General features: G+C 41.1%; 1 protein-coding gene across 1 annotated transcript in view; it reads right to left on the bottom strand.

Moving 5' to 3' along the window:
• The window catches only part of GRHL2 (grainyhead like transcription factor 2), a 53042-nt gene extending 32008 nt beyond the window's left edge, over positions 1-21034 (bottom strand). Inside the window, 6 exon segments of the mRNA XM_068396732.1 lie at positions 6292-6403; positions 8935-9091; positions 12481-12533; positions 16023-16407; positions 17975-18042; positions 20768-21034. Coding sequence (XP_068252833.1) covers positions 6292-6403; positions 8935-9091; positions 12481-12533; positions 16023-16407; positions 17975-18042; positions 20768-21034 — 1042 coding nt within the window.
• Positions 21035-27715: the final 6681 nt, after the last annotated feature.

The raw sequence follows: 27715 nt of genomic DNA on the forward strand, positions 1-27715 counted from the left end.
AAGCTATTGAAACATTTAAAGGGACTGTTCAAGCTTTGACATAAATAAACGACATTATGGTAAATCCTAAAGTAGCTTTCTGAAAAGCTAAGATCTGTCACTGGGGGAAATAATCAGTAGCGTACATTCCTTGCCCAGCCGTTTCAACTTTCCCAGGAATTAATGCACTGGATGCTGGATCTCTACTTAAAAAAAAAAAGCCAACCCAAAAAAAACCCCACAAAACAAAGAAAAGACTCTTTCTCCAGAGTGTGTATGATACTAAAACAGCAAACAAACATAAAGTATTTTTACATAGTCTGACTACAAAATCTGCATCCTCATCCTCTTCTCACTTCTTTCCAAAGGGCTGTTAATATTATCAATAAGCTAGTATTTCAGAAGGAATGCAAAGCAAGAGGAAGGAAGTCCAAATTTCAAAGATGATCCACCCCCCCCGCCCCTCCCCCGCCAAAAACTGTAAGGGTGGAAAACCAGGTAAGACAGACAACTTCCAGGTCTTCCTTATAATCAAAAAGAGGAACAAGCCCCCTTTTTCTCTCCCTTTGCCAGCCAGTTTAACACATTCTCTTCCTTTGATGACAGATTAAGAGAAAGACCAGGTTTGTAAGGAGGTAATGTCTGCCTGATTAAAGGAACTTCCAGATTCTTCATGCAAATGCATCAACTCTCTCTGAGACATATACATTTCCTCAGAATCCCTCCAGGGCTGCAATGGCTGTAGTTGGACTGGGTGCCAGAGGGCTGAGATTACATCATGAAGCAATCTCGAGCGAACGTTTGCCCAAATCTGCGCTTCAGAAGCACACATATTCTTAGCTTTGTAATCAGTTATAGAAAGAAGATGGTTTTGTATTCTATACATGAGACACCCAAATGGTTTCAATATTCATTTCCTTTGCCCTTCTGGAAATAAACTGTTGGTCTCTAAAAAATAATTTCTAGATAATAACTATTTTTAAATCATTTTTAACAAAACCATTGCTGCAAGGAGAATTATTTAATGTTTGAGACATGCAATCAATATACTTTTCTCTCATCTGAAATGCAGGGATGCTGGCATTTCACTGGGCAAGTGAAACTGTGTGCCTGGGATAACAAGAATGATTTTGGATACAGTAGAAATTCACTGTTCTAACCACAGGAACAGCACAAGATACTTGGCGATGCAGCAAGTGATATGGCGTTTGAGAGGGCAGGCAGGCTTTTCATTGCCATCATGAACTCATATCTGCTTTCTAACTGAAGTCATTGGCTTCACTATCTAAATTCAGTGTGGGAATGCAAATGAGAGGAATTAGAAGACACAGAAGTAGTTTAATATGCATGTGCACACATCCACCCACCCCTTAAAATTATGATTCACCAGAAAGTGCCTCATGCAACTGACTGCTGCGTATGGGCGTGCTGTGTAGGTGCACTTCGGAAAGACATGAACAAGATGTCTTGTAAAGACACATGTTTTCTTCTAAAAGGCTGTCAGAGCCTTGCACCCCACCAACCCTTCCCTTCCCCCAACACATGCCTCCACTTCCTTAATTGCCATACACAAATCTCATGGAGTGTCTATGTGACATGCTGTTTAAAAGCAGAAATGCATCCCATTCCCCTCAATTTACAGATAATTAAAGAAGTATCCTCAGTAGATTAAGAAAGCATTTACATCCAAGGATATCTGAAAGTTGTTAGTGTGACTACAATTTTTCCTCTTTTGCTGCTGTGAGTTACCAGAAATAGAAAACTGGGGTTCTTCAATATGCAAGAAAATGGCTCTACATGAATTACTTCCACTTTTGTTGGGCAAACTGCATATTAAACAATGGTAAATTTCAACACTAAACACTAATCATTTGCATGCATTACATACCATTGTAGTAGTTTTTGTATTGTGCACAAAAATAATACAAACAATCCTGAAAAAAGATATGGGCAAGACTCTGCAGAGCACAAATAACCCCAATTCAAAGCTTCCACACCCACCACAGAATCACAGAATGTTAGGGATTGGAAGGGACCTCGAAAGATCATCTAGTCCAATCCCCCTGCCGGAGCAGGATTGCCTAGACCATATCACACAGGAACGCGTCCAGGCGGGTTTTGAATGTCTCCAGAGAAGGAGACTCCACAACCTCTCTGGGCAGCCTGTTCCAGTGTTCAGTCACCCTCACCGTAAAGAAGTTTTTCCTCATATTTATGTGGAACCTCCTGTGTTCCAGCTTGCACCCATTGCCCCTTGTCCTGTCAAGGGATGTCACTGAGAAGAGCCTGGCTCCATCCTCATGACACTTGCCCTTTACATATTTATAAACATTAGTGAGGTCACCCCTCAGTCTCCTCTTCTCCAAGCTAAAGAGACCCAGCTCCCTCAGCCCCTCCTCATAAGGGAGATGTTCCATCCCCTTAATCATCTTCGTGGCTCTGCGTTGGACTCTCTCTACCAGTTCCCTGTCCTTCTTGAACTGAGGGGCCCAGAACTGGACACAATATTCCAGATGCGGCCTCACCAGGGCAGAGTAGAGGGGGAGGAGAACCTCTCTTGACCTGCTAACCACACCCCTTCTCATACACCCCAGGATGCCATTGGCCGCCTTGGCCACAAGGGCACACTGCTGGCTCATGATCATCCTGTTGTCCTCTAGGACCCCCAGGTCCCTTTCCCCTACGCTGCTCTCCAACAGGTCTGCCCCCAACTTGTACTGGTACATGGGGTTGTTCTTGCCCAGATGCAGGACTCTACACTTGCCCTTGTTATATTTCATTAAATTTCTCCCCGCCCAACTCTCCACCCTGTCCAGGTCTCTCTGAATGGCTGCGCAGCCTTCCGGCGTGTCAGCCACTCCTCCCAGTTTGGTGTCATCAGCGAACTTGCTGACAGTGCACTCTATTCCCTCATCCAAGTCATTAATGAATATATTGAATAGTACTGGTCCCAGTACCGACCCTTGAGGGACTCCGCTAGACACAGGCCTCCAACTGGACTCTGTCCCATTGACCACCACTCTCTGGCTTCTTTCCTTCAGCCAGTTCACAATCCACCTCACTACCCGATCATCCAGACCACACTTCCTCAGTTTAGCTGCGAGGATGCTGTGGGAGACCGTGTCAAACGCTTTACTGAAATCGAGATAGACCACATCCACAGCTTTACCATCATCTATCCACCCGGTTACGTCCTCATACTGGACACCCTTTATGTCCGTGTTTGAACCTGTTCTAGTATCTGTCAAATTATGGTACTGATTCTAAATAATCAATATTTGCTGCAATCTAGTACTGTATTCTTTATTTGACAGTATTTCAAAAGAAAAAGCTAGTGATCCAATGTCACAGCACAGCATTGTAGAAAAGTCAGCTTCCCCCTGACTCCTCACTCCTGTTATAAAGAGTCTAAAAGTGCCTCCCTCCTTCTTCAGAAAAATCCACAATAGCACATAGCCTAAATTCTGGAAAACACCTTTCCTTCTTGCTTACCAAGTGTTAAGTCCTTAGGTTTATTCCTCAAGTGCTAAGGACTTGCTTACATGTAAATGCATGCTTATCCTATTCACATCAATGCATCTTCAGACCCAGTACTGCATCTAATCCATTCAACCACCCTTCCTCCCAGGACGTGCACCAGCCAGCACACAAAACAAACTAAAGCAGTGACCCCTGCATGTCTGGAGTGAGGGAACAAGTCACTCTCTCTTCTCTGATCTCCAGAATATAACTTCAGGCCAGAAGGCAGACAGACAGACCTGTGCCACCAGGGAAAGCAGCACAAACAGAGTCATCACCCCTATCTGAGCGCTGAACAGCTGGACTCCAGAACTAGAACATCCCAAATTCATTTGATCCTTTGCTTGGTAAGGACCAAGTCATGCTCTAGATTAAAAGTGCATTCATAAACGATTAAAAAGGATTCACAGATATGCTACAAACTTTATGTTAAAATATTAATGATTATAAACATCTACGGAACAGGTTACACTGGTTTATGGCTACTCACGGATAGTTCTAAAGGAGCCTAATACAAGATTAACCCTTTATATACTGTTGATAGTTGGAATTAAATCCAAAATAAAAGCAGTGCTACAGCAGATTTCTAGACTATCCCCTGAAGATGGGACAAATCTGATACACACCCCTGTCCTTAGCAAGCTTCTCTCACTACCTGTTCAAATGGTTCTCCATGGTGTATCCTGGCATTTGCTCATCTCCCTCATAGACACCTAATTCTCTCTGTTAACTACATAAGGCCTGGACACTAACTCAGTATTCCTTTACAGAAGCCCTTCAAGGATCTGAATTTTTAATGTAAAGGGAAATCGTCATAGAGGCACACAATAATTTAGCTTGGAAGGGACCCCTGGAGGTTATCTGGTTCAACCCCTAAATGCTCCTGCTCAAAGCAGGGCCAACTTCAACTTTGGATGAAGTTGCTCAGTTAGATCATCTGATGAGAAAACGGGAAGGTTTTGCTAAATGCAGCTTGATGCTCGTACGGGAAATGTAGGTGGGTGCCATTCTGCCCTAATAAGCCAAATATCCACAATGTAAGGCCCAAAGAAAATGAAATGTACCTCAAAAACACTGTACTTGGGAAGAGCTAAGGCCGTATTTCAGTTGTTCTCAAGAAAACACTACTGAACAACATCCAGGTCTTTCTTCTGAAAACACTGAGATGAACTGTGCTCTTACACTTCCTACGTCTGACAGGGAGTGCTATATCAGTAAGTCTTACTACACCAGGCTTTGCTCATGTTTGCAGTACAAATAAAGAATACACAGCAGAGTGCCTCAAAAGTCAGCACGGACCTATTTCACGTCAAACTAATGGAAACATAAAAGACATCATTGACTTTAACACAGATAATCACACAGTTCAAGTACAGCACTGGTTTTGCAGAACACTGTTTTACAGAACATGCATCATAAGCTGACTTGTTCAGGTAAAGGGACTGAAATGTGCCAGTACACCATGAGTGCGGTGGAGTCAGAGGGTGTTGGCACTGCAGTGGAACGAGCTCCTCAGCACATACCTTCAAAGGTATGAGCATTAGCACTGCAAGCTTGCAGGGACTAGCACAAAAAAACAGGCAACCTTCAGAAATAGCTGTGACGTGGCATACTTGCTCTTTTAACATGTCATGATAGGAGCCATTTGGCCTGGGGTGGAGGTTTTACTGCCTTAACTACCCCAAAGGACAAAAAAAAAAAAAAAAAAAAAAAAAAAGATGATAAGACAAGAGAGAGAGAGGAGATTCAGGAAGAGCTACTTTGACCAGACACACTTGACTTTAAATAATGCCAGCCTCAGTGGAGGCTGCAGCATTTGAAAGTCAAAAGGCACTGCATAAGTAGGACCACTTAGGGACTGATTCCCAGCACTGGAGGTGTTTGATCACCCCTGAAGTCTTGCAGTGCTCTCTCCAAGTAACCCTGCTTTTTTTCCCCCTGCTCTCTGCCTTCTCTCATTCCTGCCATTCAATGGTTTGGTTCCCTCAGGCGGTCAAAACAAGATAGACTTTGTCTGTTTCGGTCTTGCCGACTCCTTTGACTGGAATCGGCTGCAGATGGCTGCGTGTGTAAACTGCACGTGGGAGGGGAGAAGAGCTTGATGTCTAGACACTCCCACTGATTTCAACTTCAGGCTCCTTGGCAACAGGTACGTGTTCTTCCTCTGCTAAAATCTCCCAAGCATGCAGATGGGGCAGTTATGGCTGAAATGGGCTTGTAAATACCTTAGATAGGATGAACAGTTAACAGGTCTCTCAGGATAGCACACCAGAGCTCGCTTCAACCTCACTTCTCTCTGACTCTAGCAAGACTCAAAAACCAGGGGTGCAGGAGTCCTGTGCGCTCCTTTGCAGTCACCATAACAATAGCATCTTCACTCTCAGGCTCCACTCACATATCAGATCAGCTAACATAACTGTTATGTGGGCTGCTACTGTTACTGGATCAAAGAGTGGATCAGACTTTGAAAAAACTAAAGGAAACAAGCACTCTGCCACTCCTGAGGAGGTGCAAACCTCGACTTCCCAGCAGCAGAAGGTGGAACACCATTAAATATGTACGCAAGGGACAGCTCTTCTTTGTGACTACTGAGGACCATTCCTTCTGCATGGTCTCCATCCTGCTTCATAGACCACATAGCCCAGTCCTAGCAGGGATGAACCATTGCTAAAAACTGTGGTACAAGCCTTGCAGTCATTGTCCATATATCCCACCACATCCCTGTGCAAGGTACCAGAGCTTTCCACATTCTGCAGTGTTCCCTGAAACATCTGGAGATCCTCTTAGACTCACCAATGTCAAGGACCCTCTGTTTAGCTGTGTGCTGCCGAGAATGCCAGTATTTCCAGTACTTCAGCTGTTCATCTCTGTTTTTATCCTCACTGAAAACAACCATGACCACGCTCTAAGAAAACCAATAGCACAAGTTGCATTAGTTAATATAATTAATAGTCAGAAACACAAAAATTAAAATCTCCCATATGCCTCTAATGCTGATCCAGTCACCACCCTCCCCCAGCACTTTGGTTGTAGAAGATTGCTGGTTTTTATTCCAGTCCAATATTCCAATGCACTTAAAGACTCAGGGCAGAAGAAATGTAGTTTTAAAATATTGCAGGGCCAAAGATTATGTTCTTGATAGTCCAAATAAAAATTAATCATATTCTTTGATTTAAGAAGTTTAAGTTCCCTTAAGCAAAAAGTGGTCATTTCAAAGTCAGAGGATCCTCAATTCCAATTCTGATCCAAGTCCAGTCCAAGTGTTGGAGTTTAGATTCCTTGTCACTCTGGAAGACAACATTACACTGTAAAGGTATGTGTTGTTATGGAGGTCAGGCTCACTGGCTAAAGGCAGGACATTTTTAGTTTTACCATACATAGTCCAAATACTCTTCTCAGTAGCAGGACTCTTGCACACATGTAAATGTAACTATTTACATGTAAATGTAACTGTAACTATTTACTGAGTTTTTCTGAGCTTTTCAGTTCAAGTTCTGAATTCCCTTTGTTAAACTGTGATTCAAAGGAAATAGATTGAACCTTTATGCAAAACTTCACATGAGTAATAAAGGCTTTTTTAAAAAGCCCTGCTGTAGGCACACAAAACAAAAAACACAAAACAATGAAAGAATGTTCATACCAGGTAAACTGAAGTGAAAAAAAATCACAGAGAACAAAAAAACACTTTTAAATATTCTATTTTGTTCCCGTTCTTCCTTTAACCCTGAGTCACCAAGCTCATAAAAAATACCATCAAGCTGTTTCCTAAGCTAAGAAGCTGGATCACAATCGATTCATGATCTATGTCCCTCCACACAGCCACCACCATAATGCTTCACGTGCTCTGTGACCTTCTCCATTCCACCTATAAAAGCTGTCATCACTGTGTCTTCCATGTCTAGCTACTACATGGGCACAAGGCAGTATATGCCATGGATGAGTCCTGAGTTATGCGTACGCATACTGTCTGGCCATCAGGTATGTGCTGGCTGGCCAGCTGGCCAACCAGAACTGGCAGTGCAGACTGTACCTTTTCCACCAAGGACAGCATTAATCTTTTTCCTCTATGAACCACTTACGTGGAACTTGTAGAGGTTTCACACCTTCAAAACCTCTTGCCCCTCTGTCAGGTTTGGATGGAATTGGCAATAATTTCAACAGTTGCTTGGCTGGGGGCCTAGCAAACAGAACATGATGGTGAAAGTTGAGTGTGGCTTCACAGTCTTCGGTAAACTACATCCTCCAAAAGAAATGGTCTCACCTCTCCTTTACAATTTCCACCCTTCTGCTGCCAAAGCTTCAAAACTCAGGTGGCTGTGCAGCGAACAAGACTTAAGAGGACTGGTTTTCAGCTGGACCAGTGAGCTTCTGACTCCTGTTTCAGCTGTACAAGTGCTAGAGCTGGCACCACAAAGGGGGAAGGAACGGGTTGCTGGCGGGGAGAGAGACTTTTCAGCGGCAGAGAAGTCTTACATCAGCTTCAGCCAACAACGAAACGCCATCATCAGCCTCATGTCCTTAGGAAACCAGGCTAAAAATTAACTGCTATTCAGGTTTACAAATCATTGCCTCTCTTTAGGAAGAGTCTCTCTAAACTTCATGTATGATAGAAACATATAGGTTGTTGTCTGCTTCACTGCTCACATTGACTTTCATTGTTTCCTCCAACTAAAGTCAAAACATTTTTACAGTACTTCATTTATTTTGATGGAAACACTTTTGCAGCCTCATACATATGCAGACCTTCCAGCTTCAGGGTGAAATTTGCAGGGCAGCAACTCTGAGGCTCATTGTTCATTCCAAGGTTACTGGGTTAGGATTTGCTTACTCAAAAACATTACCAGGGAAATCAGGAGGCCTGTTCACCAGGCAGATATCGCTGAACAAATACCCAAGCTCCAGTTCTACGTGCGGAATCTAAGATGCAAATCATCCATTTGTCATACTTCTGGATGAATACCAAGTGAAAGTTCACACTTATATGACATAAATAAGTTAAAATTTATGCCACAAAAGATGGCTTCAACGTTTCACATTTTATCTGAAATGCACTGGAAAGCAGCTGCTGAAGTGCACGAGTGAGTGAAGATGAACTTACACTATGTAGATGTAGCAGTTCTCTGATTTTTTTGTTTAATCATGGCAATGATAAATTCACCAATGTCAAGCGCAATATCTGTGCAATTACCATTCTGCCAAACCATAAACTGAGGCAGATATGTAAACAATTAACTCATTAGATCACACTTTGAAAAAAAATGGACCCCAAAATATTTGAGACCACCATCAATATTACTCTCCCACCTTTACAGTGGGCGTAAGAGTAAGCTTGCTCTGCCCTCTCCCACAAGAAAAAAAATAATTAAAAACCAACCAACCACAACTACATTTATCTGCAGAGCTCCATTCCCATCTAGGAAAGAATTTGGACTATACCCTGACTTTGCTGATGGGATGCCGGAAACATTTGTTGTCACCCGTCTCGCTCAGGGTGATGGCGTAGAACTGTCCTTTGTTCAAGTAGGTCATTGGCCCTTCCCCTTGCTTTTGACGCAGAGATTTGGTAGCTTCTAGTGTATACTGAAAAGTGCTGCTGAAAAGAAAGGGAGAGAAACACCAACAAAATTTGTATCACTTTCTCCTTTTCTCTTTGTCCCTATTTATTACATATTTCATGCATTGTATAAGCAAGGCATAAGAAGCTAACAGTAAAATTCCAAGACAAGGTCACACAGGTATTTAAAAATGTAATTTTCTTTTTTCAAGTTCATCAGATCTGGCAATCAAGCATAAAACTATCTGGACAGTAAGTCTCTTGGAGCAAAGACTACGTCTTTACTTCCTCTGAAAAGAACCACCATGAAGTACAAGACTACATACCCCACAGTGAGTGTGTCAAATACCAGGAGGGAATTCAGTATGATTTGCAGGAAATCAGCTACCTCCACATACATTTAAACTCAGAAGTGTCACAGAAAGAGAAATAAAAAAAAATATTTTTTTTTAAAAAAAAAAAACAAAACAAACAAACAAAAAAAAACAGAATAAAACTTGTTGCAAAAGATGGACATGGAGAACGGAAAATCCAACTGCTACTTTCAGCACAGGACAGAGAAGGAATACAACCAGAAGGGACAGTAGGTTCATTTGTTTAAAGACAATGTGCAATGAAGGTTTTTACAAGCCTTCTTTTCAAAACACATCAGAACGAACAAAGTACCTATATTTAGTTGTATCTGCAATCAAGTAACCTCCCTTAGAAAAAGACAAAAGTCAGAGAAAAAGAGAGTTTGCTCTGTGTTGGAAGTCAGATTTTAGAAAAGATACTCCTTCACAGGAGAACTTTCCACCTTTAAAGTAGTTCTCAAACCATGAAAAGTTAAAGCTCCATTAACTAGTGAACTGTTAGCTGAACACAATTCTCACAAAGCCTCTTCCAGCTGCCTCCTCCAATAACAGGCTTGAACAATAATCCAATAAATACAATGTCTGCAGCTCCTCACATTCTCTTAAATGAAAAATAATGTTAACTTTGCAGAATAAATCTCTTCAAACCGCATTTGGTCACCACAGGAAGCTTAATGCAAGGAGTCACTTGCAGGATGTCCTCACAAATTGAAGATACAGGGGAAGCATTTTCACAAAGGTCCTAATTCAGCAAAGTATTTAAGCAGTGCTGGAGTAGAACCAAAAGAACGAATACGTTGGTCCAAATCAACAGTGTATCCTTAACTTTCTAGGACAAGCAAATACTCTGGATCATCATAACACTGCCATAGCAACATGGAAATAAGGGGAAGACAAAAACATTTTTAACTATTCAATGGAAAAAAAAAGGAATGAAAAAAAAATGAATTCATCTTAATTATTGATGACATTAAATGCCCTTTAGTGTACATCCAAAGGAAGAAGTTTCAGACAGTTTAGTATCAATTATTTAGTTTAGTATCGCTCATTCAATCAAATGATGACAATTTCTAAGTGTTTCTTAGCTCATAAATGGAAATCCAGTCATTTTTCTAGTTGCTTAAAAGTTACATATCAAAGCAAAACTAAGGTAAAAAGCAAACACTAACCTATACCTATCTGACCCACTGACAGCAGTACTAGCACTTCACAACAACACAGTTGCTGCCAACACGAAGGCTCTCTCACATAGTGGAAAGGCAACACGAAGGGGACCGTGGTCCCCTCTGCTGCCACCCACCGTGGTGTGCACTGCCGCAGTCCCTCTGTCCTGTGTGCAAGGGGAGAAGAGGTTCTGTCGACACTGGCAAGCAGAACGGCCCCATCTGAGCAGGCTGGAAGTGCAGAACCACTGGTTCTGTGCTGCAAAACTGCTGCACAACGCGTACCAAAGCATGCTGAGTGCCCTGGGAGAGGCACCTCCAAACCTCCCACCAGACAGAAGGCCTAATGAGGATGTGTGCTGAGAAGGGCTTAGGATGAATCAAAGTCAGACACACAGTGTCTTAACAGAGCTGCCTACAGTCTGCCACGGTCTGGTCTTCTGTTTCCTGGCATTCTGTATGTTTCAGAAAGACAACAAAATATGTAAATCCCAGACACACTGCACCTGGCCAATTTGGCAATCTCTGTGTGGTACCACTTGAGAATTTTCTTCTTGTTCCCAGCTGGCAATCAAAGTGTGCCCCATAGCAGGAGGATTACTATTACCCTTAAAAATTATTGCAGTCACTCAAATGATTATGATACTATTCTGAATCTCACCAGGAGTATTAACTAAAGCCCCGTGTAGTCATTAAGGGATCAGGCTTCCAATTAGTTTCATATTCACCACTTCTTTTTTTCAATCTGAAGCTTTCATTTCTGAGCACCTACCACTTCCAGGTAACTCCCAGGAAAGACATATTTCATTTTTCTTAATGTGCATTTGGAGGTTTTGTTCTAACATGGACCTGGGCCATAGCTTGAAAAACTTAGTATCTGAGAATTGTTAACAATGCCAATGCTTCAGGATTCAATTTTATAAATATACAGTCTAGTAAGTGAGCAGTCTTTGCAAAATATCTGTTTCATATGTACTGCCTATATAATGACTCAGTTCTGAGCTCACTGCAGTTAGTGATTGTTTTAATATACCTCAGAAAAGAAGATCAAGCTGTAAGAAACCTCCACTACAGAAGCAGTCATATGCCTGCTCCAGGAAAAATATGTAGGCATGTTCGTGTTTCTAAAGTGAGAGTAATCTCTCAGATATAAACAGAAATATTCACAAGCATGAAATGAGGCATCAGCTTATAAACTTTACTGATCACAGTCTTTATTAGTTAAGCGACTCTGCAGTGTTTGCCCATTCTACACGTGCATTTTTCTGTGCTTAGCAGGGCGGACACAGAAAACTATTCCTTTCAAACACCAGTTTTTGAAACTTTTTTAAAAACTTTTTGGAATTCTGAGCTTTTTTTCATGGTTTGTAATAGATCCTTCATTTATATTATTTTATAGGTAAACATGAAGTACCACAACAAGCAGTGTAAAAAGACAGAAGGTTTCCCAGAAAACCTACTAGGAGTGACTAGAAAAAACAGAAGGGAAAAATAAAGATGGGAATTCCATAAGGTTGGTGGAGCCAGTGCAACCATCCTGGACACCTGACTTGTGCATCCTGCCATCCTGAAAGGTGGGGAAGACTTTCCATGACCTGGCTGTCAAAGCTGTGCCCTGTTACCTGCGGGACTTCTCTTAACAATTTTAATCTCGCGTATCTCCGGGGGCTTCAGAGGAGTTACTAACTTAAAACAATGCTGGGGGAAGATAATAGATGAAGATAGAAACTGGTCAGATATGAAAGCTAACAAGTGCAGGAGAAGAAGGGGAGAGTGATGCTGGGCAGCATCAAGGGAGCCCTGCAGGTGCCCCAGAATGATGAAAAAGATGGTGGGAAGTGGACACAGGCAGCCTCTCCTCAATACATTCCTACGTGATGCCAGTCAACACATTTCAAAGCTTATGCCGTACCTTGTTTGTTCGTAAATATATTCTTCAGCCCCCACTGACACACTGCGATACTTCTGAAAAATAAAAACAATTAAATATAATTTGATACAATCAAAATGTAAATACCAACAAAAGTAGAACTAAGTTTATTTAAGGACCCCTCAGAAGAAACCATCAACCATTTAAACCCAAAATCCTTAAAAACTGGAGTGGACCTTACATGGTCTTTACACTAGGATTGACAGAGATAATTCATTTATGTCAAGCTTCTAGAGTTTTTCATAACCTAACTGCTACAGGAATGTAGCTGAAAAATGTCTTCTGCCTTACTAAACTCCTTGTCTACACATTAATATATTCTAAAACAAACCTGTATAAATGTACCCCATCTCAAAGATAAGTAGATTTTCAAATGAAATCATAGTTTTCCTAGAGCCTTCACTTTTTGTTTTGTTTTTTGCTTTATTTAAAAATATGTGTGTGGTCAGCTGTCCTTAAGGCCTACGATGAAATGCTGACAAAAATTTAGACTGCTATACCATCTATTTTGAATAGAAGTGATGATGCAGGCTAACAAAGTATTTTACTTTCAATATAAGATTCTGTTTGAGCGAAACGCACACTTTACCAGATGAAAGGAGACCTACAGTCACTCTTTAAAAAATGAAAACACAACTATCAAAGAAAAAAATTACATCAAGAGGTAGAATACTGAAAAAATGAAATCTTTTTGAACAGGCTAAGCAAGGATTTGTACTGTCTTCCTGAGCAAACGAGCCTCTTTGTGCCCCACTATGTAAGCCTTGCTGTTTCTTCTTGGCTTGCCTTTTCCCCGAAACATGTTTTTGCTGATGTCTCTCTGATTCACGGACGGATCATTACATTTAATCTCCAGGATTTCTTTTGTGATCACCATTTAGTAATTAAAAGCTGTTTTGTTTCCAGAAGTGTCAAGTCAGGCAATTTTGAAAATAGTTTTTAATTTTATCTTATGCACAACTGTGCCACAACTAATATCTAGTCAGATACTAGTTAAGTGCAAAGGTATTATGTACCAGTTAGGAATATTTCCTGAAGATCAAAAGTCAAGGATCCATGAGCAGCAGAATAGATAAGCTACATACTCTAACATCTGAGGGGTATTACAATAAAGACAGTCCTATATTAACATGCTAGTCACATTTTATATGAAGGCTAGAGGTTGACATTGTCAAAAACATTCAAGTTACTTCCTTATCCTCAAAAATGTTGTCTATACTATAAAGGACTAATAAATTAATCACAGCTAAATAAAAATATGAAAGAGATGAGAAAGGTATATTTACATAATTGTTAAAATTGTATCCATAGAACACAGCAAGAGATTGACCAAGGCCTCCACTACCACAGGGATCTATAAAAATTCAGCACTCCTTCAGTATAACAGAACTAAGTCACACAATAAACATTTTGAAACAATTTCTAAATATGTATTCGTAATATGTTTAAAATTGAGCTGGTATCAGAGCAAATCTGCTGCAGCCAAACCCAGCCATTCTCACCAAGTGAACAGGAAAACTACCAACAACTGTATCCCTACTTTAAACATTAATTTAGCACAAGTTTCTCTTTTGGTATGTTTTGACATTTTACCTTATGCTCTCCCCACACCTGCTTCATACAGCTGTCCCTGCACAACAGCACATGGCTGAAGCAGTCAGAGCGCCGCAGGGGTGAAGCATGTACCAGGATTTGGGTAGGTAAGAAAAAACAAAGAGATGGGCTAAGTGTTGAGTGAGGCTGCAGCGGGGTAGGAAAGCTCTTCCCTGCTCCCACATCACATGAGTGTGAGCATTTGGGGCTGGAAGGCCACTAACAGTGGCACACACCTCACCTACCAGCTACAGATGGGGATCTAGTCAAAATTAGTTGTTCAGTCTCCCCATACAGTTAATAGGGGAGGTGAAGATGGAGAGGAGTGAGTGCACCTGGCAAACCTTTCCACTCATTTTTGGCAATCGGGTTTGAGCTTCCTCTTTATCCACACACTGCAGAGAAAGCCTAGATGACAAGTATCATACCCTGTTATTAACTAATCATTTTAAAAAACATGTAACAAAATATTACCATTGTAACAAAATTACCATAACATGGAGTTTGGGATGCAAAATATTACCATTGCAACAAAAATTACCATAACATGGAGTCTGGGATGCAAGGCCAACGTATAGATGTAAATTCCCTTTTTACCTCCAAGTTAACCAACTTTGCACATTCGACAGCACTTTGCACATCACGGACTGACTGTTCAGGTAGCTCTCAGCAGCGCATCTCAGAACAAACCAGCGTAACAGAATCACTCAGCTACGGCGCCCCAGGGAAAGCCATGGCTGCGGTACCACTGGACTCCCATAAAAAGCCATTTACCAGTAACAATGAAAACTAGCTGAAATGATGTGATTTGACAATGTAGAGCAGAGTTTCTAATCCAAGGTTTGATCTTACTGATTTTTCAATGGCAAGCTAGATTTCTTCACTAATTATTCATTTAGTTGACCTAAATGTGTTCTGTCTGAAAATGGATTTCACCTCCAGTTGTCCTGATCTATGATGCTTGTGTGGAGACAATTTACTTTTCTGTAATACACGTACACAAATGCCCAGTAAATTTCTTATATATTCAGTCAGACTAACTCAGCCTTAATGTAGCTTGCCTTGTACTTTTGTTATATTTACAATTTCATAGAGTCGGAAGAGAAAATCCAAGGAGAGTTTTACCATCTAATATCTCTAATTATTTGTGGAGGTACTGTCAGCTTTAAACAATTTTTACCTTTCTACATTTCTGTCTTGTTTGCACTATTCTGCAGCACGCAAAAGCATCCAGAGGGTACTCACCATATTAAAGCTGACTTTATAATTACTTTGCCTCAGCATAACAGTGTAAAATAGTTACAAGGCAGCTCCTTGTCTCTCTTCTCCTCCTCATTCCCTTACATATACACGCACCTGAGTCTTTCCCTGCCTATTAACTTCTCCACTCCCTTCTAGTCACCTAATTCTACTAGTTTTTCTCACTTGCCCATGTTGCAGGGTAGAGCTTAGTGCAACAGACAGCTTGCGAATAAATTACTTGGGTTTACCTAGCAGCAGAGGCTGACACTGCTCATTCGCACTTTCAGGAGACCATTAAGAATTTCCCAGTTACAAAGCGGCTGCTATTTCTTACTGTTATGAATAAGTCTGAAGGCAGATCTTGTTAACAGATAAAAGATCTTCTTTCAGAATGGCAACTATCCTCTACTTGACACAATATCCCAGAAGACAAATGATCAGTATCTATTATTCTCAGAGTTGCCAATAAACAACTTTAAAACTGTCTTCTGAAACACCTCATGATGCTCCTCTATAATCAGGCACAGTCTGACAGGAACATGGCAAGAAGCAGAGATGCATCGCTCTTCTTCTAATGGCTCTTGTGTACAGCTCAAATCTCCTTATCTTGTTTACAAGCTCAAATCTCCTTATCTTGTTTACAGCTTTTTATTGAGTTCTTAGATGCTAATTTGAGGTGAAAAACTTACTTCTGTTCCTCCATCTTTGAAGGTGTCACTGTACGTACTGTCTGGAGTACTGCGCTGGTCATCTTTGAGATAATTTGTGTGGGGAGCAATGTTGGACACTTCGTATGGTTCAAAGATAACCCCTCGGTGCTCCTCATTTTCTCCTCTTGTATAGTGTGCTTGTGGGGTCATAAAAACAGGAGTGAACTCCTCTGCTTTAACTACAGTCACTCCAGTCCCCGTGATGGGCGTCGAGCTCCCAGACACATTTGTGTTGTATTCCCTTTTGGACGACTCCAGAGGATCTTGGTTCAAGGAAAGGTTAACCGGCACCGTCTTCAAGACTTGCACGCGGTTCTCTCCCCCACTTAAATTACTCTGAGCTTCCGTGGTATTAAGACAATTTCTGTGAGACAAAGCCAAAAAATATTATGAACTGTCCTGATAGAGTAAATCTCCTCCTTAAATAGCTTAAGCTTCTTAGATGGCAGTGAAGGAGATTTTTAAACTCTGATAAGCCATCGCCATAAGTAGTAGTATATTAACAAATACTAGGCAAAAGACATCGTGAGGCAAGCAGAGAGGTCCAGAGCTCTTTAACAGCTAGGGAAAGATAATACATTTGATTTGACCTATAACTGGTATGACTTGTTACAATAAATTCTGGGTATCCGGGGTTGCTTTTGCCTTGGCTTATAATTTGGATGCAAAAATCAATCCACCAGTGCAACAGCCTTTAGGCACAAAATAAGCATAAAGAGTAAGGCAAGGTACGGATTACTCACAGTAGGCAATTTGCATGTGAAATAGGCAGAATATCAACAACAAAATTCATACGCTGATGCATGCTCTTTCAGGCTGTTGACAGGCCACTGCTGTTTGTGTAAGTCTGGTACCAATGCTCTTCTGAAAGAGCAAACCCAGGAATCCCATTGTATCAGAGTAGATCAGTAACTATAGCAGCTGCAAGGTAACCTCCAGCAGCGTTCCCACATCTGCTGTTGAAAGCAACCTGATTGCTGATAGTAGTTGCACTGACATAAAACTGTTAACTCATAATACTTTTGGTAGGTGTAACACACCGCTTTGTTTTCAACCCAGGCATTATGTTCTGACATTACAGTTCCTCTCTCTTGGCTTTCCACCGAAGGCCAGTTTCGTAAATCACACTCAACTCAGGAATTTTTCTGGTGTTTGCAGAAGAAAAACTGTCCATCAAAAAAAGTTTCATATTCTGCTTTGAAATCGTAAATTTATAGTACTACCTATTTAAACTTTCACCTTACACAGCTAGTGGAGACCATCTAAGGCTGTCCCGAATTAGCTACATTGAAATAAACCTTGTATAGCTTCTCTCCATTATAATTTTACATGAAGATAACTTCCTATATGTAAAAACTTAGTTCGTTCTACATAAATATACTCTCTCTTGTCCACAAGTCTTCTTAAAGGCAGAAGTCAGCTTCCTCTGACTCTTCAAGTCACTTTTAGCCTACAGAGGAAGGCTGAAGTCTGAGAGGAGTGAGAAAAATATTTTGAGCGAATTATTTTAAGTTACTTTATTTGCTTCTGGGCAGACCCTAAGTTATGTTAAATAAAACTGTATAAATCAGGTTAGTGACGCCAAACTATTCACTTTTTGCTCTAGAAGAAGAAAATTGAAAGAAAAGCAGCCAATAGCCAACTGTCAATATAATCTGATTTTACTGATCTCAGCAGCAGCAAAACAAAACGAAACACAAACAAATCATGAAATGTTCTGCCACTTTGCAAATTGCATATTTAATAATACTGTTCAATTTTTCTAATAAATTAAAAGTAAAAAGGAGTAAAGTTGGCTTCCCAAAACAGTCTTCATTCTTTTATCTTTTGGAAGAAAACCAGCAACCCTCAGGCTATCACAGTTCCTTCAGTTCACAATTGATCACCACCACTGTTAGTACCTGGGTGTATGATTTTTAATAATACTGTACCTTTTATCTTGGTCTTCTTGATTATCACTCACTTTGTTAACAGACAACAGCCTTTTATCTCTGGGAACCTGAGAACAACACCAGGCATGGGGTTAGATAAATGCAACTGTCCGGTATTTGCAGCTTCAGACTGCTCTACTGCAACAACTAGAAAAATGTAACTGTATCAGTGTTGTCTAGTTCATAGATGCCAGGAGCTGTTTTTCTTTGGGAGACTGATTGTAAACAGAAAGATAGTTTCCAAAGGGAAAAAAAGTAGGGATTGTTTTCTGTTCTAGTTCTTGGGCACACCAGTCTGGAGCAAAGCATACTTCTATATGTCCTCATCTTTGGAATATCAAGCTATGTCAAGCTATCTCAAAATCAAATACTTATACTCCCAAACACACACACACTTTTCACTGAATAAGAAAAGATGAGAAGGAAGACATGATGCTTTGATGAGTTCTGCATGCAGTCCCTTTTAGCTTAGAGCAAAAAGGGTTTTCAATTAATCCACAAGCTCCAGCTAAGTCCTCCTGTTATAGTGCTGTCTGGAGGGTGTAGGACTCGTACCTAGGGGAAGTTTGTGGATCCTTCCCCTTCCTAGCATGGGAACAGTGCAGGGCATGCTGGCATGTCATCAGAGAACACTGACTTCTGCTTTGCTGAGTACGTTAACAGCCATGAGAAGCAAAAATCCAGTCAAATCTGGCCCCTCAATAGACTCAGAATTGACACCAAGTGACTTAAAAGATTTCTCTTCCCACACAGTGGTTTCCTGACACCAGCATAGATATGAAATCACCAAGGGCAAAGTTGCTGCCATGACCATATTTTTCTTTTCTTCCTGAACCAGCAATTTGGGAGCTACAACTTTTAATCTCCGTCATAGCAGTTAACTCGGGATTAAAGCGCAACAACAGACCTAAGAATGGGCTAAAGCTGTGCCTTTCATCTTTAAATGAAAAGATGAAGAAATTAAAGAAAAATCAGGAAAATATCTGAATTTAGAGAAAAAAACAATACTACAGAGCACTACAGTAGTCAAGGTTAACATCAGCTATATCTGCAAGACAGCAACAGTCAGAGAGTGCCTTTCATTCTCTTAGGGACATCCTCTCTCCCTGTTAAGCGTCCTGCTTATTAAAAAACCTCTTTCATATATTTTAGAAGTGGGATCCAAGCCACAGTTTGCACATGTTGATTCCTCTGTTAAGATCATGTATTTATCCCTGAAGGAAGTTCTATGATTAGGTAAATATCACTACAAGGAGAAGGAAAGAAAAAACAGTTAAGTCCAAATAATTCCTATTGACTGGAAAAAGTACTTCAAAAAAATTACCCAGCATGATATGAGCCGGATGATAAATAAGGGCAATTCAAAAGAGCCTCGTGCACTGCAAGTCCTCCTCTACACTTTCACATTACAATACAGAGGTTTAAGTCAGGTTTAAGTTAGGTTTTAGATTCCTGTTTGAGAGCATCAACAAGACTTATCCTTTTCTTCCAGTTTAAAACAGAAATAGTTACGACTGAATGCTGGAAACGGCCTTGAGATTAACACAACTTATTCCATCTGAACCCCAACTCTTTTGCAACTGCCTGGAACAAGGAACAGACATGTCTCTTAGAACATAGTTTTGAGAAGGAAAAGGGCTGTTCTCTGTTTTTATTTTAAAAATCCAGCAGATTAATGAACTGCTACATACAAAGGTATTACTACGACAGAAGCCAACACTCACTTAATGATTGTAGCAGAGACTAAAGAGCAGCCCATCCTCTAAAAGCATTTATACTAATAAATACTAAAAGCAAAATTTTTTAATTTTAAAATTCCATTCCTGCTACTTCTTCATTATGAGGGGAGCTGGCATTTTTCTGCTGGCTTTCACAGAAGATCATCTGTTCAATGCCAGGATAGGTGGCTTCAGAAGTACTGAGACAGTTTAAGTGAAATGAACAATTTCATACTTTAGTGCTTGGTAGGCAATACTGATTCCATTTGCAGAGTACAAAGGGGTCAGCCTGCGTTTCAGAGTGAAATTTCTGCATTGCACAAGAGATGCACCCTGTAGGACTCTCCTCTGATTTCAGCAGACATCTCGAACATAGCTCTACTTAAACACTATTAAATATACGAAAAAAAAGGTGGTATTAAAATGTTAGGAAAAGCCCTGGGCTTAGAACCTGACATAAATCTGAAACTGTGTGTCAGTGCTTCCCCTGTAAATTGACTTAGATCTCTGTGTCCAGCTCCATTTCTGTCCTCCACCTTTCCTTTTAGACTGCAAACTTCCAGTGCAAGGGCTAGACCTCACTGTATGTTTGTACACAGCCTAGTGCAATCATTATACAAATAAAAATAACATGGGAAACTGTCAGATGAGAGATACTTCAGTTAAAGAGCAAACTAAAACATGTGTGAAATGAACCAGAAAAGCAGACAAACCTACAGATGGACAAGGCCTCCCCTTTTGCACCTTTTCAAGAATACTACAAGTATCCAAGCACAAATAAAAAGGGGGCTAATTCATCCAATGCTCTTGCAAGGGAAGTGGAAGAATGCCATGCTCAAAAAGAAATCATGGTTGCAAATTTAATATGGGAATTCTGATTTTGTTTTTTCTCTCCAGAACTAAACACATCAAAACAGCCTCAGACAGGCTTCCTAAAACAGCAAGGGTGCTTGATGCAAGTATCAGAGAGAAACAAGATGCAGTGACTTCTGTCTTTGAAAACTGTCTCTTTTGATGCCTCTCAGAGCAGTCCCCTGCTAGTGCAGCAGGGAGGAATGACAATGGAGTTACCTACTTTATAATAGTCATATAATAGACCAAGAGCAGCAGCACTGTCCTCATCACCATTTATGCTCATCATAGCCTTGGTAGCTGCTGTTAGGGGATTCTCCAAATACGATTTCCAGGCTTCATCTTCACTGGTGTAGGCTCGTCTGGTGTTGAATGAAGTGTCATTTGGCACTAAGGCCACAAGTCGCTTGTTACTGCATAGACAGGAAGAATAAAATGGTGATCCAGAAGGAATTATTTTATTCACAAGGCATGTTAAAGAACATCACATAGCTCAGTGAAAGTGATATGATTACGTCAAGCAAGCATCTCTGTATTAAATTTGGTGATATAAATATTTATCAGTATTAGGTATCTTCAGTACTTAACCAAAAAAAATTAAACGTGTGCAGATCTTGTGATAATAATTCAAATGTATTTTTACTAATATACAGATAGAGCTCTCAAAAGATTTTAAAACTATTTGGGAAAAAAGGAAGTAGCAATATAAGAACATTTTGCCCAGTTTTTTTGCTAGAAGTACACTTGATGAGGGAAAAACACAGTTAATCGAAACCAGTTATAAGAAGAAGACATGAATGAAAAAAAAAAAGAAAAAGTATCTAATACTAATCTAGTGGTCACCTAAATCGAGTACTGTTCAGTATTTAACAACCGGGTATACCTTACAATTGATCTATTCTCTGCTTTTGGAATGCAATTTGGCTGTAATTTCAGAGAGGTTTTCTGTAACAGGACAGGAGCAACGGGTCCAGTGGATGAAACAGAAGAAGTCAATATATTTGGTCTCAATTAACACTTTATCACTCACCACATCTAGTTACAGACCCATGGCAATGCACACAATACCATTAGTAAGTGGGATTCGCAGCAGAGCAGTTTCCTCCAGCCTGAAAGTGGTACAACTGACCAGTGCCTGTGCATATCACAAGAGAAGCTGCTGCACCGCAGCTATGGCTGAAATTTCCAGTATAATGGAAACTTAAAAGAAGATAATAGTACCTGCTTTTGTAAAATGTTCAATAAACTTACGGATAAAGGAGCTATGGAAAAAAGAAAAAACTAAAAAAAAAGTTGCATTCCTGTTACACGAGATAGTAGGCAAACAGACTAGGCAGGGAAATAGTGGAGCGAGGGGTGTGCTGCTTAGTGTGTGTTGCCAGAGCACTGTCAAGAATTGTGGCTCAAGTTACAAGGATCACAATGAAACTTTTAACACAGTACACCTCACAAATCTGAAAGCTGCAAAGATTGCGGAATAGCTGAATATACTGACTTAACTGGCGAAACTAGCAGTTATTCCCAGTGACGTTCATAAAACGTTTCTTGCTGTCTTCTACATAAAACCTGTTAATTATTCAGCCTCCTCTTTTTGCTCTCCCCTACCTGCAGCAGTGCCAGCTCCACAGACCTAGCCCCACCGACTGCCGCTGTCACACAGAGTGTGGCATTCAAACACTGTGCAACTGAGCCTTTTATTTGATTTCAGAAATAGGATGTGACAAAAACACAACCGAACCCACGCAGTAAACACTCTCGGATGCCGGGAGCGCGTCTTGCCTGGCCCCCAAGCCGCAGTGACCAGCAGGCTGGGTCTTCGCCCGGGGCTCCACCACTGCCCGAGCGCAACCTGCAAAGTGCATGCTCTGGTGTTTAAGGAAGAGGAGGGGGACGGTGGAGATTATGATCTCTATGGTACAGAGCACTGTTTACAAGTTTCTTTATTTAATGAAAAACAAAATAATCCATCTGGTACACAGAGCACAGGTTTATGAGTTCTGTGGAGGAAGGGAGCATTTCGTAGCTTTCGTATCACAACATACAGCCAGCAATTACAGTTCAGATTATATTTTTCTTTCATGTAAAATATCTGGATTTTCAGAAGCTTCCTTTCTTTTCCAAGGGCCCTTCTGCCCGGCCTGTTGCTGTCTCTTCTAAAAAGATTTTTGTCCTTCTTGTTTCCGCACATACATTTCTGTTGTTACAGGTTAGCTTCAGCAAGCGAAGTTGAAGCATAAATGAGGAGCCCAAGGAAAGACCGAGAGAACTGCTAGGTCCACTGGCCTTTTCAATACCTTATTGTTAGCGACTCAAATCAGATTTGCAACAGCCCCGCTGTTTGTGCCAGAGGTAGCTGGGGGCCTGTTCCTCCTCTGGAGTAGCCAATTCTCCCTGGCTCAGAGGCAATTATTCCAGGCAAGGATTCTGCTTTCCTCAACAAAGCTCCCCTTCAGCTAAACACAGGCTGTTCCCCCGCATGGGCGGCTGCCCATTGCAACGCACAAAACACCACTCGCTCTCCTTCCTGTAGCGATCTTCCCTTACAATCAATAACTGCCTTTTGTTACTCGGAGTGCTCATAGCCAAGCGACAGTCATAACTGATTTATGAGCACTACAGGCAGACTGCGAGATGCCTGTTAAAAACACACCTTTTAAGAGCTGGGCTGTGCTTGTGTACAGAAATGCTGGAAGGGAGGAGTCAATCTCTGCTGAGAGATTAGTCAAGACAACTTTAAAGCAATGAAGGGAGTGCTGTCCCTTAGAGCTGTTGTATACGATTGTGTTGGCAGAGAAGCTAAAGGGGATAAATGCTCTAGGAACAGCCACTCAGTAAGTAAACAGCTGGGTTGGCTAGAAAGGCACAGGTGCATGGACCTAGAGCCTCCCCAACACCTCCCCAGAGCATGTTTTCTCCAAAACCCAGGTTTTCACATTTAAAAACTAAATATCTACCTCCTCTGGCTTGAGAGATGGTCTGCAGATGTCTCATCAACCGACACACTCATTGTGTTTACTCTGCAAACAGACCGAAACAATAGCACTAAGAAAAATAAAAAACTTCCTCATCGCCCCCATCCCTGTAATCAGCTCCGTGGGAGGTTAATGGTCAGACCCAATTATCATGATTTAACATAGTCAATCATTTCAAAGATTATATCCAAAGCAGTCAGCCAAAACAACTGCACTCACTTTAAGAAAACTTCTCTATTAATCAAGGTCCTTTGGATGGGAGGGAGGGTTTCTCTTCAGAAATGAGACTTGTGTGTGCAGACACATTCCCTTTCCTTTTCCACGATTGCTGAACCTCCTGGACAATTTCAGCCAAATGTGACAGAGGGGTAGCCAAGTCCCCCCTAACCAGAGGAGATAAATACTTTATATTTTAATGTATGTCAAGAAAAGCCAACCTCCTGAATGCGGCTCTACACAGGTAAGCTCCCCTGGTTCCATCAGGCACCCTTCCACCCCAGGGCACCCCCAACTGTTCCAGCTGTGTAACTGATGACATCAGGCAGCTGCTTGGAGGAGAGGGACTCCAGTGGCACCTGGACCACAGGGAAGACAAAGTGTGACACCTAAGAGAAACATAAGAGCATTCCCACTGGAGACAGCTGCTCTGAACGCCCCACCTGTGAAATAAGCCTCAGCTGGAGCCTGCAATTAGCAACACATCTACGAATCTTATCAGAAGCTGCAAATCCATCAGTGACCACATTCATGGAGAACCACTCACTTAAGGCAGGAAGATGGGCCAAGATTGCAAGTGGAAGACTCTCCTTCAACCTGGCCAGCAGTATCAGCAAATATCCACTGTAGCCCTGAGCACATCTTCTAAAATAGTCTGACAAGGAGGGGAGAACAAGCCCAGCCCTGACTGTGCCCATTCCTCACTCGGGCTAGCCCACCGCCACTCTACGTGGTAGTCGGGATGTGTGCTAACCAGAACACAGCTAGGAGGGACCTGCCTGCACAAGCTGAAAGCACACCATTATTTTACCACGGAGATACAACTTAACTACTTTGTGCCTAAAAGGTGCATGTTTCCTTCCAAGCTATCAGTTAGGCTCCTAATGAATGCAAAATGTTTCAGTTGTTTTATGTTAAACAGTAGTAGGTGGTTATGTATCTTAATTTATACGTGTCTGTGGATTAAAGGTATTTTCTGAGGAATGGTCTATCTTAGGAGCTAGATCGCCCTGACACTTGAGGGTTTATGTCAAGACTAAACTTCAGATGGCCTTTATTTTGCAAAATCTTTTTTTTTTCCCCAGCTGTTTCATATGGATTTTCTTGTTTGTACCATCTTGCATGATTTGTGTGCTTTCCTCCTAACAAAAGATATACATAATTTTTCCAGATTTATACCAGTTATGGTGATTTCTGATACTTTTGAACTTACTTAAAATTAAGATTACGGAATTTTATAAAACCCTATGCAAGTGTACTGTACAAATAGAGATGTCCAAAACTGTGCTCACTTCGTTTCATTTCAGCTACTGCAGTACAAGGTAAGTCAGGTGCATTGTACTTAAAGTCAATAAATTCGCTGAATGCAAAGAGCTGGCCTTTCAAGCTCTTCTTCAGATCAGAGATAATGAACATTCAACAGCCAGCACTTGGGGCTATAAAATCCTACTACAGGCAAATTCTCACCCAACTCGATGCAATTTGTGAATTAGCTTACACAGACTCAGAAATGCCCATTAACACATTCATGAACAATGGTAAAAGGTGGCAGCTTTCTGATCAGAGCTTGCTTTTTATTCAGAAACAAGATTTCCTGCCTGACAGTCTCTCTCAGCCAATTTTGATGCTCAAGAGCTTTCTGTTGAACTTGCAAAGTTCATGCAGTCCTCAACCTCTTTGCTAAATTTGCCACTGAACATAAGGCAGACCGATGCAGCCATGCTGCATCAAGTACACCTGCATCCAACTCTCCTCCATCATATGTTCAGCATTACATCCTGATTCAGTTGGTGTTAATGGGGAAGAAAGTCTCGTCCAGCCTGCCCCCCAGCTTTTACCTTGCCCAGGAAATTCACCCCTGAAACACAAAGCAGACTGTTTAAAGTGCCAAGGTGGGCACACAGCCCAGGTATTTCCTGTTTGTTTTTTTTTATTGCCTTTTTTTGGACATTGCGTTTGTTCTTTCAACAAACTTAAAAAAATAAATAAATCATAAGAATCGAGGTGCTCCATGCATATCGCTGCAGACTTCTTTGCCCCCTGATAACGCATTAGGGCTTCCCCGTCCCTGCAAAGGCTAGGTGACGGATGGGAACACAGCAAGCAATGTGTGTGAGGCAGCAGGAGAACGGGAGCAATCCCCGTTCCCAGGTTTCAGCCCATGCCTGAGCCTGCCTGTTTTTATGCCTGTGAAACAGGAGCACCAAGCACATCTGCACAGCATCCTCTGCAAACTGTCCCTTCATGAGAGGAGATGTGAGGCTTTGGTCCATACAGCTCTTACAAAGCACACAGAAATTATAGCACCAAATATCTGGAAAAGGCAAGACAGACTCATGTCATCCTGGCTCCCAGCCCAGCACGTCAAGGCCATAGGACGTTTATAATAACCTCCTTTTTTGTTAGATGGTAATAAAGTGCACACACCAACTGCCTGCAGTTCACAGAATGGTCTTGGCTGGAAAGGACCTTTAAGATCATCAAGTCCAACCATTAACCTAACACTACCAAATCAACCACTAAACAATATCCCTAATATCACCACATCTACTGGTCTTTTAAATGCCTCCGGGGACGGTGACTCCACCACTTACCTGGGCAGCCTGTTCCACTGCTTGGTAACCCTTTCAGTGAAGACAAACTCTAAAACAAGATGCTAGCCAAAGGTACTACTTTTGTGTTGCATGCAGACATGCACCACACACCATGTTGCATCCCGGGTTTCTGATCCCTTAATTGTCCAGATCAGAGACCTGGCAGAAGTATGCTGTAACTCAGTGTGCTACGGGAAGTCTTTCCTTCAGTGCAAAGTAAGAAATAGTGAACTTGAAGAACGCCCACATTTCATTGGGTATGACAAAATGTACAGGAGCACGCTCCAGCCACATCCAAGAGCTGGAAAAAGCTAAAGCTCCCAATTCAGTTTTTACACAGCTAAGGAGGGCAGCGTGATCATTTACAAGTGTTTCAGCAGCTCCAAAGCCCTTTATGAATTTCGTTTACACTTACACAATTCTCAGTTCAGCTATAAGGCTACTATAAAACAGATTTAGAACCTATGTGCATACAATTTGTCTTACAACTAGTGTACATACATATGAATTTACATGCACAAACTGAACTACTATGACCACTTAGAAAGCAGCTAAGGACAGATCCCCCAGAAGCTGGGTAAGTTAACAAACTTTAGATTCTAGATCATAAATTTTTGTCTGTGCTCATTATACCAAGAAGTATAAATCAAAGCTAGCCCTAGTGCTTGAAATCATTTGTTTTAAAGATTCTAAGATTAGCCCAAATTTACCACCTTCAGCATACTGCTTTGCCTAGACATCAAATTTAAAAAAAAAAAACAAAACAAAACTAAAAACAAATAAAAAAAGCCATGGGTGACTCGCTGCAAGTTTTGATTTATTTAGTTAAAAAAAAAAAAAAATAGTTTAGACTCCTCAGGGTTTATTGCCAAAAGTATAATTAAAAAGTCAGCAACATTGTTGTTTCAATTAGACAATAGTGTTCCGTTAAAACTACAAAGGAGCATAAATGTTTAATGAACAGGAAAATTATGGCCCATGTGTCTTGGTATTTTGTCTTTCATAGTCGACAATCACATCGTTCCAGAAGCATGAACAGGTCTCCAAAATGCACTTAGCCCAACCCAGTGAGCATATAAATACACAAATGACTTGAGAGTGAAGGAAAATCAAAGCATTTAGACCACCAGGAAACCAGAAGATAAGATGCCCTCTGGCCCAGCCAGCAGTCCTTACCAAGGCAAACACTCCCATTAAAGAGGCCAAGTAATTTTGCCTACTAATGAATGAAGGTTTGGGACTCTTGCAATTTTGGGACAATTATTCTTTTTAAGCACAAGACAAATCTGAACAAGATTGCACATGTTAAATGATTAAAAGAAATTATTTACCTTTACAAAACACTCTGAGAGGAAGTAAAATAATATAGTGAGAACAGAAACAGCAAAC

Source organism: Nyctibius grandis, chromosome 3, assembly GCF_013368605.1.
Source record: "Nyctibius grandis isolate bNycGra1 chromosome 3, bNycGra1.pri, whole genome shotgun sequence".
Taxonomy (NCBI): Eukaryota; Metazoa; Chordata; class Aves; order Nyctibiiformes; family Nyctibiidae; genus Nyctibius; species Nyctibius grandis.